The following is a 16,524-nucleotide window of genomic DNA, read 5'->3' on the forward strand; positions in this document are numbered from 1 at the left end:
AATTGTTCTAAACATATTCTGAGAACTACAGGAGAATACAGACAAATAACTTCAGGGAAATTATACAAGATCATAATGATGAGATCAGCAAAGATATAGGGGGAAAAAAGAATCAAAAACAAAACCACTGGAGCTGAAGAAGACAATGACTACAATGAAGAATTCAATGGAGAGCTACAATAGCAGACTGACCAAGCAAAAGAGACGATCAGTGAGCTAGAAGATAAATAAATTGAAATTATCCAGAGAAGTTAAAATTAAAAAGAATGAAAAAGAATGAAGAAAACCTATGGAATTTATAGGACATTTTTAAGGGAAGTTATTATACTATAACCAGAGAGGAGAAGAGAGGGAGAAGGGAGTGGAAAGTGTGCTTAAGGGCATAATACCTGAATTTACTTAAGGCAGTAATACCTGAGAATGTTCTAAAGTTGGGGAGAAATTTGGATACCCAAATTCAACAAGCTAGTAGGTCACCCCCAAATTTCAATTTCAAACAAATTATAATAAAACTAATATCAATGACAAACGGAATTTCAAAAACAAGAAAAAAAAATCTCTCATACAAGGGAACCCCCATGAGGCTACCAGTGGATTTTTCAGCAAAGATCTTGCAGAGGAGAAGGGAATGAGATGATATGCCTAAAGTACTAAAGCAAAACAAAGCAAAACAAAAACAAAACAAAATAATGAAGAATACTTTACCAGGTAAAGCTTTCCTTCAGAAATGAAGGTATCACAAAGATTTTCCCTAGCAAACAAAAGCTGAGGGACTTCCTCATCAGCAGTCCTGTCTTACAAGAAATGCTGAAAAGAGTTCCTCAAGCTGAAATTAAGGGACACAGATCAGTAATACAAAAAAAATATAACACACTAGTAAAGGTAAGTATATAGCCAAATTCAGAATACTCTGTAATACTGTTAATATGGTGGTATGTTAATAAAGCTTAAAGGGAAAAATTATTAAAAATAACTGTAACTTGGAGGACATAGGGAGATGGAGAGGAGATGGGAGTTGAGGGAAATTGGAAGGGGAGGTGAACCATGAGAGACTATGAACTCTGAAAAACAATCTGAGGGTTTTGAAGGGGTGGGGGGTGGGAGGTTGGGGGAACCAGGTGGTGGGTATTAAGGAGGGCACATATTGCATGGAGCATGGGTGTGGTGCAAAAAAAAAATGAATTCTGTTATGCTGAAAAGAAATTAAAAAAAAAACTATAATAATTCATTAATAGACACAGTACAAAAAGTGATCAGTTTTGACATTAAAGACATAAAAAGGGTGGAATAAAAGGGTAGAGATTTTGTAGTGATTGAGGATAAATGTTATCAGCATAAAATATGTTGTGATATATATAAGATGTTTTATGGAATCCTCATGTAAATATCAATTCATAAGGAAAAGAACAAGAGAGGAAGAAAGGAACAAGGGAACTACAAAACAATAAGAAAACAATTAATAAAATGATGTTAGTAAGTTCTTCCCTGTCAATAACTACTTAATGTAAATGGATTAATTTCCATTCAAAAGATATAGAGTGGCTGGATAGATAACAAAAGTAGACCCAATTACATGTGACCTACAATATAGGTGCAGTGTAGAGTTAAGGACATACATGGGCTCCAAGTGAATAGATGAAAAAAGATATTCTATGCAAATGGAAACAAAAAGAGATGAGGAACAGCTATGCTTATATGTAAAAAAAGAAAATAGATTTTAAGCCAAAAAAATGTAACAAGAGAAAAAGTAGGTCATTATATAATGATAAAGAGATCAATTCATCAAGAAAATAACAATCATAGATATATATGCACTCAACACTGGAAAACCTAACTATAATACTAAATGTAAAACCTAAATCGAATACTAACAGATCTGAAAGGAGAAATAGATAATAAAAACAGTAGAGGACCCAATACCTCATTTTCAACAATGGATACATCATCCAGACAGAAAATCAATAAAGAAACCATGATCTTGAACTATACTTTAGACCAAATGGATCCAACAGACATAAATTACTATTTGCCAGCAAAATGAACAAACTAGAAAAGATAAATAGATTCCTAGAAACATACAAACTACCAAGACTGAATAAGAAAGAAAGAAAATCTAAACAGATGAATAATGAGTGAGGAGAATGAATCAGGAATCAAAACCTCGAAAAAAGAAAAGTCTGGGACCTGATGGTTTCAGTGGTGAAATTTGACATTAAAAGAAGAAGCACCAATCCTTCTCAAACTCTTCCAAAAAATGAAGAGGAGAGAACACTCCAAAATTCACCTTACAAGGCCAGCATTACCCTGATAGCAAGGCCGGACAATGGCACCATAAAAAAGGAAAAGAGCAGATAAATGTCCCTGATGAATACAGATGCAAAAATTCACAACAAAACGTTAATAAGTTCAATTCAACACTATATTAAAAGAACCACGGTATGGAACCACAAAAGATCCCAAATAGCCAAAGCAATCTTGAAAAAGAAAAGAGGAGGCATCACAATTCCAGACTTCAAGTTATGTTACACACCTGTAGCAATCAAAACAAGATGATACTGGCACGAAAATAGACACATAGGTCATTAGAACAAAATAGAAAACCCAGAAACAAGCCTATGATTATATGGTTAATTAATCTTTAACAAAGTAGGAAAAAATATTCAATGCAAAAACGACTGTCTGTTCAATAAATTGTGATGAGAAAACTAGACAGCAACATGCAAAAGAACGAAGTGGACCACTTTCTTACACCATATACACAAATTCAAAATGGATCAAAGACCTAAATGTGAGATTCAGGTCTCACATGGTTTATGGTTTCAGAACCATAAAAAATCCTAGAATGGAACACAGGCACTAACTTCTCTGATATGAGCCATGGCAACTTCTTTCTAGATATGTCTCCTAAGGCAAGGGAAACAAAAGCAAAAATAAACTACTTGGACTACATCAAAATGAAAACTTTCTGCAGAGCAAAAGAAACAATCAATAAAACTAAAAGACAACCTATAGGATAAGAGAAGACACTTGCAAATGTCATATGAGTTAGCATCCAAAATATGTAAAGAACTTAGAAAATTTAACACCCAAAAATGAATAATCCAATTAAAAATGGGCCGAAGGAAGGAACAGACATTTCTCCAAGGAAGACAATCAGATGGCGAACAGATACATGAAAGATGCCCAACATCACTGATCATCAGGAAAATACAAATTGAAACCACAACAAGATACCACCTCACACTTGTCAGGATGGCTAAACTCAACAACACAAGAGAAAACAGGTGTTGGTGAGGATGTGGAGAAAGGGTAACCCTCCTGCACTGTTGGTAGGAATGCAAACTGGTTCAGCCACTCTGGAAAACACTATGGAGTTTCCTCAAAAAGTTAAAAACAGAACTATCTTACCATCCAGCAATTGCACTACTGGATATTTACCCCCCCCCAAATACAAAACCACTAATTCAAAGGGATACATGCACCCTGATGTTTACAGAAGCATTAGCTACAATAGCCAAATTATGGACACACACACACACACACTGGGATATTACTCAGCCTTTAAAAATAATCAAATCCTGTCTTTTGTACTGACATGGATGGAGCTAGAGAGTATTATGTGAAGAAAAATAAGTCAGTCAGAGAAAGACAATACTACATGATTTCACTCCTATGTGGAATTTAGCAAACAAAACAAAGGAGTATAGGGGAAAAAAGAGAGAGGCAAACCAAGAAAAAGACTCTTAACTATAGAGAACAAACTAATGGTTACCAGAGGGGAGTGTGGTGGGGAGATGGGTTAAACAGGTAGGTGATGGGGATTAAGGACAGCCCTTGTGATGAGCACTGGGTGATGTACGGAAGTGCTGAATCACTATATTGCACGTCTGAAACTACTATTACACCATATGTTAACTAACTAGAATTTAAATAAAAACTAGAAAAAGAAGATCCACACACCATGATCAAGCAGGATTTACTCCTGGGATTCAAGGATTTTTCAATATACACAAATCAATAAATATGAAACACCAAATTAATAGGATAATAAGGATAAAAATCATATGATCATGTCAATAGATGCAAAAAACTATCTGACAAACTACCTACAACACCCTTTCATGTTAAAAACACTGAACAAATTTCGTATAAAAGAAACATAACATAAAGAAGTCATAGGACAAGACCACAGCTAACATTATACTCAATGATGAAAGTTTGTAAGTTTTTCCTCTAAGATCGCTCTCACCTCTCCTATTCAACATAGTACTGGAGTGCTGGCCAGAGAAATCGGTGAAGAAAAAGAAATAAAAGGTATCCAAATTGGAAATAAATAAGTAAAAGTCTTCTTTGTTTGCAGATGATAGGATCTCATATAGACAGAATCTTAAAGACTCAACCAAGAAACTGTCATAATTAACAAAATTGTGGAATACCACACCAACACACAGAAATTGTTGTGTTTCACTACACTAACAATGAGGCATTTGAAAATGAAATAACAATAAAAGACTTAAAAATAAATTTAACTAAGGATGTTAAAGATGAAAACTACATGACTTCGGTGAAAGAAATTGAATGAAGAAAATACGAACAAACACAAATCCCGTGTTCATGGATCAGAAGAATCAACCTTGTTAAGATGTCCATATTACTGAAAGCCATCTATATGTTCAATGTAATCCCTACCAGAATTCTAATGGACTTGTTCACAGAAGTAGAGAAAACAATCCTGAAATTCCTATGGAACCACCAAAGACTCTAAACAGCCAAGGCTGTCCTTAGAAAGAAGAACAGAGCTAGAGGATCACGCTTCCAGATTTCAACTATATTGTGAAGCTGCCATAATCAAAGCACTAGGTTGTACTCACTTAAATATAAACACATAGGTCAATGGAACAGAATCAAGAGCCCGGAAAGAAATGCTCATATATACAATCAACTAACGTTTGACAAAGGAGCTAAACAAGCTCATTGGGAAAAGAATAGTCTCTTCTATTGTGTTGGGAAAAATGGGCAACTACATGTAGACAGATGAAATTGGAACCCATCTTATATCACTCACAAAAAATAACTTGAATTTTTTAAATATTTAAAGACTTAAATATGAGACCTGTAACCATAAAACTCCTAGAAGAAAACACATGGGAAAAGCTCCTTGACACTGGTCTTGGCAACGATATTTTGGCAACAAACAGCACCAGCAACAAAAGCAAAAATTAAAAAGTGGACTATAGTAACTAAACCTGTCAGGATGGCTATCATCAGAAAGATAAGAGATAAAAACTGTTGACAAGGATGCGGAGAAAAGTGAACCCTTGTAAACTGTTAGTGGCAATGCAAATTGGTACAGCCACTATGGAAACAGTGTAGAGGTTCTTCAAAAAAAAAAAAAAAATAGAACTACCATATGATCCCATAACCACACTTCTCAGTATATAGCCAAAGTAAATAAAACTAAGATCTCAAGGAGACATCAGCATTCCCATATTCAGTGCAGCATTATTCACAATAGTCAAGAAACTTGGTAGCTATCCAGGTGCTCTTCTGTGGATGAATGGGTAAAGACAATGTGGTATATTTATAAAATGGAGTATTATTCAACTATAAGAAAAATGGAAATCATGCCCCTTGCAGTAATCATAAATGAACTTTGAGGGCATTATGTTACATATTACAAGTCAGAGAAGACACACTATATGATACCACTTAAATGCTTAATCTAAAAGATCTGAACTCATAGAGAGTAGGTTGATGGTTGCCAGGGGCTGGCTGGTGTGGGAAAGGGGAAGATTTGGTCAAAAGTATAAACTTATAAGACGATTACGTTCTGGAAATCTGATGGATAGTATAATTATTACATCTAATAATACTGTATTATATACTTGAAAGTTGCTAAGAGAGTACATCTTAAATGTTCTCATCAAAAAGAAAGAAAAAAGAGGTAGTTATGTGATCTGATGGAGGTGACAATCATTTTACCATATATAAGTGTATCAAATCAACATGTTGTACACTTAAACTTACACCATATTATGTCAGTTACATCTCAGAAAACCTGAAAAATAAATATGTAAGTAAACGATTATAGCATAAATGCTTTCACTATCCTTAAACTATTTTAAAATATTTTTGAAATCTGAGGAGTCCCAGCATCCTTGCACCACCGTTTTTTATTCATTCCTATTGGCTTATGGTGCTTTGCACATCATAAGCCAATAAGGGCCAGTGGATAAAGATGACCACTAAAAACTGTTTTTGCTTCTCTTAAACCAGGCTGACTGCAACGGCACTTTCTGTGATAACCTAAATGTCCTATATCTGTTCTGTCCAATACTGAAGCCACTCCACAACTAGCTGCTGGCCTCTTGACATAGGCTAATACAACTAAGGAACAGAATTTCAATTTGTTTTTTTAAGAGAGAGCTTATGGGGTTTTTGTTGTTGTTGTTTGTTTGTTTGTTTGTTTGACAGGGAGAGAGAGAGAGCTCAAGCAGGCAGAGTAGCAGGCACAGGGAGAGGGAGAAGCAGGCTCCCTGCAGAGTAAGGAGCCTGACATGGGGCTCAATCCCAGGACCCTGGGATTATGACCTAAGCTGAAGGCAGCGGCTTAACCAACTGAGCACCCCTCAAATCTGATTTAACACCTGGGTGCCTGAGCACCCAGGCACCCCTCAAATTTGATTTAACATGCCATATGTGTCTATAGGCTACTGTATTGAACAACATAGATTATAGGAAAGAGAATAACAAAAACTCATGATTCCAGGCTACCTAGGAAATATTTTAAGTGTGGAGGACTCTACCACTTTTTCCTTCTTTTCCACAAGCATCACTTTTCCTTTCTTTCCATACACATCAGACAAATTCCTCATTATTTTCAGGGCAAATACAGAAAGCCTCACTGCATTGGCCACATTACCAAGACAATGACTCCTCTAATTTAATATTACCCAAGACACTTGTCTAATATTTATGCATCATCTCAAACTCAAAGCATGGAGAGAGTGAGCATGAGATGAGATGACCAATTTTAGCATTTGTTGACCATAATCCTAGTTGATAAGAGGAGAGCTGGTTATTCACTTTTTCCAGGTGAAGGGAGGGAAGGACCTTTTCAGCATCCCTTTGAACGTGTAAGTCAGCACTCTGATGACACAATGGCATGGTGGTAGTTTCAAGCTGATTATACACTGGGGAAAGTGTGGGGCTAAGGATGGATTTCTTGGCTCTGAGCATCCTCAGTTCTGTTGCAGATATGCCAACTTCATTTCCATGCAACACACTTCAGAAATGCAATAGGTGCCCCCCTCCCCGCCCTGAAAGTGTTTTAGTAAAACCAGTGCTTTACTTCAATCTGATAGAAGTAGCAGGGTCAGAAACGCTCTCTATCCTAATTGGCATAGCACCACCTGGTGGACCTTATTTCACCTGTGGTGGCAAAAAGGTGTGCATAGTTTCCTACTGCATACTTCTTAGATATTATATCAAAATAGATATAGGAAGATGGATTTGGCATTTGGGCTTTAGTGATAGTCTAATTCCTCATCTGCCGATGGGCATAATGATGGTACTAAATTCTTAAGGTTTTAAGAAATTACGTTTCTGAAGCACCCAGCACACAATAAAGGCCACACGTTTCTGAAAAATAATTAGCAGATCAGCTTAAATGGTTCTTTCTTTTCAGACATTAACTTTGTGAGGCTGGGGGCCTGGGGCTGGGGGGTCCTGGAGCCAAGACCCTAACCAGCAGTTTCCTGGAGGTTTCCACCCAGAACTTGCAACCATCACCTCCAAAGAGCAGTCACTAGAGATTCCTGGAAAACTTTTGAAGACATGGCCCCAAGCTTGTAGGTGGCTCATGTCCAAGAAGGTCCCTGCCTGGACAGGAAAGTGAAGAGCTGACCAGGAGCCTGGCTTCTCTCTCGCTAGCAGAGTATCTTACAGGCTCTGTGGGGTCAGGACCTCAGAAGACAAAAATGTGCTGGATATGGCCCATTTGCAAAAGATGAAGTGTCCTTCATGAAATGTGTGCCTAACAGTCCAAAAGTCCAGACTGACCAGATTGAATTGACCCAGGATTATTCCAGTCATGTTTTCAAACCAAATATGCAAGAAGTATGCATTAAAATATCCTCATTTGTATCCCACAAATACAAATTGTTAGCCAAACATCAACTCAAGTCTTTATAAACTGGTGGAAATCTATGCACTGAGCATGTTTGTGAAAGAGAAATTCTGCAGGTTTCCTGTCTCAATCCCTCAAACTAAGGTCTGAGAAGTAGGAGGACCTAGGCTAAGAGAAGGCAGTGCCATGCATTCCATTACCACTGTCCCTGCATAAACAGGGCCCTACACAGGCCCTCTTGAGGGCCAGCCCAGGTGCCAGGTGCAGGGAACAAGATTACTCAGGGTGCCACAAAACACAGAGGACCCACAGGTGAGTCAGGGTGCAACAGACTGACGGAGAGCAGGAGACATTAGGAAGAAGTCCTGGGGAAGTCTTGATTTTCAATGGATGAGGAAACTGAGGGAAGGTGCGGATGTGTGTGTAATGGAGATCAGAGTGGTGGTGTGCAGGTCAGGTTGCATGTCCCCAAATTTAGATCCTTCTTAGTCAAGACAGTGCACATGCTGTCCTGTGGGAGTCATTTCCCAAAGGGAAAGAAGAAAGCCCATGTTACTAGAAATCTCAGGATGAGTCAACTTTTAGACAATGGCTACCAATAACATCTTGTGTAGCAAAAATGGGCAACACTTCATCTTTGTCTTTGCATATAAAGTGTGAAGACGGAAGTAATAGACAGGATTTCCACTCCCACTCCTGGTGAAAAGGATATTGCTAGTTTTTCTAAAGGACAATTTGGACATGGATATCAAAAGTCTCACCTTTTGGTTAGTTATTGGAATTTATTCCAAAGATATAATTATGAGTTCGCATGGCAATGTTGCTTATGACAGGAAAAATGGAAAGGACATGAATTTTTGTTAAGACACCATATAATGACAGGATATCCACATGATGGAACGTGATGGACCATGACATTTCAGAATGATGTTTAATGTTGGGGGGGGGGTGAGGCAGAGTTTTCAATATATTTTAAATTATAAAAACTACTTACAAAAAACTTTTCAGAAAGTGAGACCACTCAAAAGCTATAGGAGAGTATGTGTGCAGACATACACCGATATACACAGGTGTACACATAAAAACACATGTACATGATACACACCAAACTTTAAACATTGATTCCCTTTGGTCTGAGTGTTATTATAGCTGTATTCCATACTTGGGGATTGTCCATGTTTTACAAATTCTTAATTCACGTTTTGGTCCTTGTCATTAAAATAAAGGTTATCTTAAATATTGCAATATTTAGCCAGCATATCTGTTGGCATCATGAAAGACATTTTTATCTACGCATTGGTGTGTCTATATGTGTGTATAAATACAGATATATAAGGGTACATATACATATCAGTGCACTGTTAAAAATTCTACTTATAAATGTATAATTTCCTTTAAATAAGTCAAACATGTATAATATACATATAACTTCCTTCAAATTACTGGTCTTCTAACTTTAACAGATGCCACCAATTACTATGCAAAAATGTGACTATGCTGCCTCCCAGTGGCCATTCTAGGAATTAGTGTATCCACTACTAGTTTTCAAACAAATTCTCAGACCCTACAGCTATACTGCTTAGTAAGAAAAGAAACACAACAAAAATGGTTCTAAAAGAAAAAATGACCAAGGACTCATGACTACTAAGTGACAGAGTCAGGACTTGAACTTAAGTCAGTCTAACCCTAAAGTCCATGCTCTTTTCACTACATCATAGTTCAATTCAAAGCAAGGCTTTCCACTGATGAAAATCTAAATGGGGTGTAAGCAATGATAAAGATACACCTTTCTATTAAGATAAGTGCCAAAAGCACATGTAATAAAGATGCTTATGAGATCTGTATGTGCAGGAAACTTTTAGAAGAGTGTTATTTCAGGGAACAGATGATAGATCTTCCATAATTCATATGAAGAACTATTTAAAAACAATTGTAGTAACTAAATTTTAAAAGTTCTGTATTTGCTTGGTAGGAAAAGAACAGTGTTTTTTTTTTAAGTGAAGAGATGTGTTCGCCATTTTTAAATGCATTCAGAGTAGTGTTTAAAAACACACATAATAAAGATGTTTATAAAAGTTGTAAAAAAATGCCTTTTTCATATAAAAATAGCACAGGCAAATATGTAGTGTGTGAAAGTGACAATGTGGAGTGGCATGCAGTACATGACTCTGTCCAGTACTTTTACTATGTACAGTGCATTCTATGACCCCTGCAGTGGTCCAAAGGAAGTGCAAAATATTTGCCCGCATGTCTCTATTACAGGCCTTTTGCAGGGAGATCTTGGATAGAATGGCATTCAGTTTTTCTGAGACAGGCAGAATCATGTGGTCCTAGCAGAGACTGCTTTCTAGTAAATTCTTTCTTGCCTATTGTGGTTTCCATCACCAGAAAATAAGAGAGGCATGCTCTTCTGCCAGAGGCTCAAAGACCAGGGAACTGTGCCCTAAAGTGGGTCTCACAAGAGTTTGCACTATTAGAAGATGGGGGGAATGCAGAGATGAGAGGAAGGCATTGTCTCCCAGCTCACACTTTCATAAAGGAAAATGGATCATCAGATTTGACATGTTCCCTGAGAGATATGGTCATCCTATACTGCATGGGTTTGCCTGGGTGTGGAATTGGGACCTCCCACTGTATGATGACAACCACAAGTTCTACACAGAAAAAAAGAAAAAAAATATCAAGGCTGACCAGAAGGACAAGTCCTTTGGTCCCTGAATGGACTGATGTCGAGCTCTGGGCTCTGCACCCCCTTTCTCCAGTCCTGCAAGGGAAGACCCAGGAAATTGCCATGTTAGGGTTCCCTTTGAGGTATCCTGACCACCTGTCTAATGTCTAAAGCACAGCTCTGGGGACAGTTTTGTAACATGTATCCCTCTGTTTGTTGAAAGACTGTCCTCAACAAATTGTTCAGTACTCTATATGCATCCTCTCCTTGAGGGCCCAACCAGAAACGTTTGTTGTTCTCCATGGAATTATCCTGAGCAGCTGATGATTTTTACCTTTACATCCTATAAGCAGATGCCCCATTGGTGGTTGAAAGTTCTTCAGAATCAAAATTGGTAATGACTTCCAGGCAAGCACCTAAGACTTTCTGGCAGACATTTGGGAACAAATGTTCCCTTGGCTTTTTTGGAATCACCTATTTAAAGAATTCCATCTTAAGAACTGTGTGTATCTTTGAATGTTACTTCAGATGATCTCTGGGGCATGGGAGGGATTTTACACAAATAAACGCCATCCATGTACCATAATCTTTACGGAGTTACTTTTAGAAATTGATAACAGTATTTTATTAGACATTTGTCTCAGAGCATCGCATGAACCCTAGTTTGTTCTACACTTTTATATTTCATCTTTTTCATTAGGTCCAAAGTCTGGATAAAAAAATAAAAATTGGGGAGCCTAGCTGGCTCAGTCAGTTAAGCCTCTGACTCTTGGTTTTGGCTCAGGTCATGATCTCAGGGTCATTAGATCAAGCTCTGTTGCTGGGTGTGGAGCCTACTTAAGAGTCTCTCTCTCCCTCTCCCTCTTCCTCCTGCCTGCCCCCGCATATTCATGCTCTCTCTTTAAAAAAAAAATGTAAAAACATAGTTTTAGTTGGAAAATGCGAATTTTTTAGAAATTTTATAATTTTTTAGAATTTTACCAAATGATTGGTACCACAAGTAACATATTAATAGAAATTTTTGTACCTAAAGATTAGTCTATATTCTTAATTATTCCCTTAATATGGATGTTACATGGGAATTACCACATCTAAGTATACCATTGTTTTTGTAAGGCTTGACAGGAGTGACCCAAATGCTAAACAGAAAGGCTCTAACACTGACAGGGTGGGGCTGCTGAGACACCAATGGCTGTGTGATTAGTCCTATCACACTGTCTTTGCTACATCAATAGGTAAAATGCTATCAAATTATAGCTATAGTTCTATCACATAAAGTTCATAACCCTTTCAAGTGGAACTATGTAACCTTTCCAAATGTATATGACTGAAAGAGAAAACTCATAATCAACTTTGCAAATCATTAGCAGACATCCTTTGCATAAAACAAGGAAAAGTTACTGCTGACAAGCTGCTCTGGTTCTCGTCATCTTCCTTCTGGGCATAATATTTGACAAGAATAAGAAAAAAGCTAGTATATGTCTAGTAATGCTGTGTTCTTCAATTTTCAAGTGTGGTGGATTAAACAAGAAAATTGGTTAGACCTGAATTCAAATTCCTGGTGTTTTCTCACTAGCTGTGTGACCTTGGGCTGATTACCAAACCTCTCTGAGCCTCATTCTCTTTGTCGGTTAATGCAAATGATATCACATACTGGCCAGGCTGTTTGTGAAGTTGCCAGGTATATAGACACTCAGTAAGAGGAACGTCTGCTATCCCTTCCCCTTCTAAACAAGGGGCCTACCTAGCCCTAGTCAAGCAATCATGCACCAAGATTAAAGCATTCCACTGTCTTGGGCCTAATTACACTTGCTCAGTGTTAGAAACAAGATGTGAATCAAGGTCAATAATCTGTGAGGACTAGGGGTACTTTTATTCTATGAATAGAACGAAGGCACACAGCAGGCTCACATGGGGTCCCCACATAAATGGCATCCAATCATTCATCCCACCCAGCATCTTCTAAGACCTGGGACTCTCCACACCTGCTCTCTGTTCACAAGGCTGAACAAAGTGCCCTTGGAGTCACTGCACAGACTGACTCTCTTTTACAGGAATGATGTCCAAGGACTAATTTTCAACACTTGAGATATTTTGTAGCTTTTCCACATACTTCTCTCCATGGACAACAGGCTGCCCCATGGCACTGATGTTCACAATTTATGTTTCCATTCATGGTCAAAACATGTTTAAGATCAATGTAGGAGAAAGAAAAGAGTGAAAAAATAGTACAAAATGTTGAGGTGTGTTTTATAGGCTCATTTATCAGAATCCTTATTGGGCTGTTAAAAGAAAAGTCGAGATCTATTGTCAAATAGGTTTGGGCACAATATGTCAAAACATTCCTCAGAACATATGTTAAGGCACGAGCCTTAGAAGATGCAGCATCAGTGTTATTTCCACTATGATTATTTCTTTCAAACATAGTTTATTGTATAGAACTATAAGTTAGGTGGAGAGAGAAATTCCAATAATGTTTATATAAATACATGTTGTTTCTTTTTAAAAAATATAACTTAGATTTCACGTATTTTTTTAATTTTTTAATTAAAAAAAAATCTTTTTTTGGGAAAATACTTAGGCCCACCATGGAAACCGAAAAGCTATAAAGGAGCCTTTCTCGCCAGTCAATGTATTGATTTACTCGAAGGCAATGAATAATTCAGAATTTAAAAATGACTACTGATCATTTTACATTAGAAATACTAAAATTTAACCTCGGCATTGGAATGTTTTCAAAACATGTGAGAAATGGGCTTTTAAAATTTATAGGGTGCACAACTTCAATAAAAATAATTCTCCTTAAAGCTTTTTAAATAAAATTTTGTATAAAATAAATTTTCCCTAACTTACATTATCTACGTCACTGTTCCAAAGACGCTTTCTATCTGGAGCCAACAAGTACAGATAGCAAACACATGGGCCTACTGCAGCTCAGGGAAATAATCCGCATGGACATCAGTACGGACGGGTCAAAAGGCAAAAACTATCCCAAACATGCAGGTGCTCACACATACACAACAATCTCTGTACCCGTTAAGCCTTAGGACCCCCAAGGGCAGGACAGGCGGCGGCAAGGACCCCTCGCTGCACCCCTGGCCAGGCACTGTTGGCAGCCCCACCTCTACCTTTGCGTGCCCGCTCTGTGCTAGCTGCGTGCGTGGCTGCCCCGGGCGCTGTGCCCTCTCCCCGAAGCTCTAGGTACTCACCGCATGGTGTAGAGCAGCGTGCCGTCGTCCTCCAGCCTCAGCAGCTTGTTGGGTGTAGTCATGTTGTGAGCGATGGACTTTTTCCCGTTGTGGAAGAATGTGTCTGGGGTCCAGATTTTGCTGGCAAGAAGATTGTTGAGAGGGAGGCGCTGCATGGGCCCTTTGAACCGAAGCCTTTCATCCTTCCAGCTTTGTCGGAAAAACACATCTATGGTATATTCCTAATGCAAAGGAAGGCAACCAGGTGACGTGTCAGTAGAGAAGGCCCTTCGGGGAGTTGTTTCAGTGCCTATTTAGAATGGTCTGGGTGGGGCCATGCCCTGGGACCTACCATTTCTGTGTCAGATACCGGGCCGAAGCTGGTGACGTAGATGTCCGTCCTCACCTGAGTGATTCGTTCTGAAACACAGACACAGGTTCTTGCCTGGGCACGGAGCTCCCACGGATCCGCCCATCACAGCGTCATTATGTCCTTAGTCTAGAAACCAATCTCACTCTTGGCAATCACAGGGCTTTAATAATGTGTTTGTTGAATTTGAAAAAAAACGCCAAAGGAAGCCAAACTGCTCCAAACTACAGCAGGAAAATAAAATGCCCAACGTGTAAGGAAAGGGTGTTGGCTCTCATTGTACTTCTTGCCCGGTGAGGATCAGTCATGAACAGAGAAGAAAGGGGTCATGGCTTTGGGACCTGGGGTGGGCTTTAGTTTTCCTCCTCCTTAAGCCTGGAACAGTACTCCCAATCTCACATTGTGTAACCCGCTATCCCACACCAATCATCGTCTTTTAAAAGGGTGAGGCAGTTCTGAGGAGGAGATTAAGATCTGAAAGAATGTCAGCTCCAGACTACAGCAGTGGGTGGTTTTTGGGAAAGGCTGTATGAGAATGTGTCCACAGTGTAGCTTGGGACAGGACCACTTGAGAAGACCCATCTCACCTTATGTTGCATTTTGAATTGTTTAGAAATTTCTAACATGACAGACTATTATATCAGTTACAATTATTGAAATTTATAGAGCAATAAACGTAGCTAGTAATATTGAGGGGGAAAAGTGTGTGCTCCCTGGGCATCACCCAGGCCCTGTGGACATGAATGTGGACAGTTAACAGTACACTACAGTTCACTATAAACACTGCCATGCCATTGGTAGCATTGCTGAGTCACAACTAGGGGGTTGGGGGGTGGCGAGGGGGACCTTTTTCTCTGGACATCTCACTGCACGGTAATCATAGATGTGCATGGTGTGTAGTTATGTAGTTAGCATGATGTGTGTGCTTTCGATGCCCACTGAGATGCCAGCCCCAGTAGCCAGACCCTTTGGCTCTCTATGGTGTTCTCAGGATCCTGCGCCACAGAAGTGTGCCACATACTGGATGGAGGAGAGAATACTGTATAGCAGCAACTCACTGGATCGCTACATACTTTGATCCTCGTGGATGTGTTCAAAGGGACCGGGGCTTCTGGACATAAGAGGCCCAAGGGCATAAGTCAGAGGGTGGAGTAAGACAGTGTCAAGGAGGCTTTGTGGACATTTCCTGCCAAAAATGTAGTGAATGGCAATTTATGCTTTAAGTGAATCTCCCTGTTAAAAATGCAATAATGGAAAAGAACTTTTTCCTCTAAGAATGTAGTTGCTAGAGGGTCTCTAACTTACCTAATGGAGCAAGTTCAAATGCACCACATCTAAATCAGCTACAGCCAAGGGCACTGCACACGCCTGGAGACAGCACATGAGTCTCAGCACAAAATTAAGCTGCTCTAATTGTGCCCTGAAAACATGTTTTGCTCACCACTTATTTTTATCAACTTCCATGGGGTTAAAGTAAATACAATGATTATGGTCCTAGTGAAAAAATTAAACATAATATATGAAGATATAAAGAGCAATTGCATTAAACAATGGATTGTGGAAAGGATTTGCAAAAAGGATTTGCATCAATATGAGAGTAGGAAGTTGATTATGCGTTATTTCTTAGCATAAGGTAATTTTGGCTTTAGTAACACAGAGGAACTGTTTCCTCCCTAAGTGAAGCAGAATGGATAGATGATCTGAAGAAAAGGGAGTTTGCAGAGAAACCACGTCCCCCAGCTTCTTATACCTGGGGAATGACAACAAAGGATACTGGGAGCCTTTGCAACAACCATCAGTGCAAACTCCTGGCAAGGAAGTTCTTGAATGAATGGTCTGCATCACAGCAGATGTGAGAGTGAGGCCAAGTTTAGTGGGCTGCAGCAGAGGAGAATCTACTCACCTCCAAGGCCAGGCCGCAGTCTATTGTCATAGCCATCCAAAAGCCCATCCAAGATCCTGGTAAATATTGTGATGTTGTCATTGGTCTCATCTTTTACTGAACTGGTTGGCATCTGTGAAAAGCTTTTTAACAGAGAAACAAGAATTCAAACGTGCATTAAATATTTTTTACAAATTCTTCTCAAAATACAGAAACCAGAAAACAATATGGTGACTTGCCTTGGAGGTAGGGCACCTGAAAAACATCTCCTCTACTAATTTAGGCTAT

General features: G+C 38.8%; 1 protein-coding gene across 3 annotated transcripts in view; it reads right to left on the reverse strand.

Annotated features, from left to right (window-relative positions):
- GABRA5 (gamma-aminobutyric acid type A receptor subunit alpha5) overlaps positions 1–16,524 on the reverse strand; it is an 85,143-nt gene that overhangs the window by 52,421 nt on the left and 16,198 nt on the right. For all 3 annotated transcript variants that reach the window (XM_032843104.1, XM_032843105.1, XM_032843106.1), the window contains exons 4-6: positions 16,258–16,379; positions 14,337–14,404; positions 14,006–14,226 (exon numbers count right to left, since the gene is read on the reverse strand). In XM_032843104.1, the coding sequence (XP_032698995.1) occupies positions 14,006–14,226; positions 14,337–14,404; positions 16,258–16,379 (411 nt within the window). The remainder of the gene's footprint in view (positions 1–14,005; positions 14,227–14,336; positions 14,405–16,257; positions 16,380–16,524) is intronic.

Source organism: Lontra canadensis, unplaced genomic scaffold (genome assembly GCF_010015895.1).
Source record: "Lontra canadensis isolate GAN:19392208 unplaced genomic scaffold, GSC_riverotter_1.0 scaffold135, whole genome shotgun sequence".
Classification (NCBI taxonomy): domain Eukaryota; kingdom Metazoa; phylum Chordata; class Mammalia; order Carnivora; family Mustelidae; genus Lontra; species Lontra canadensis.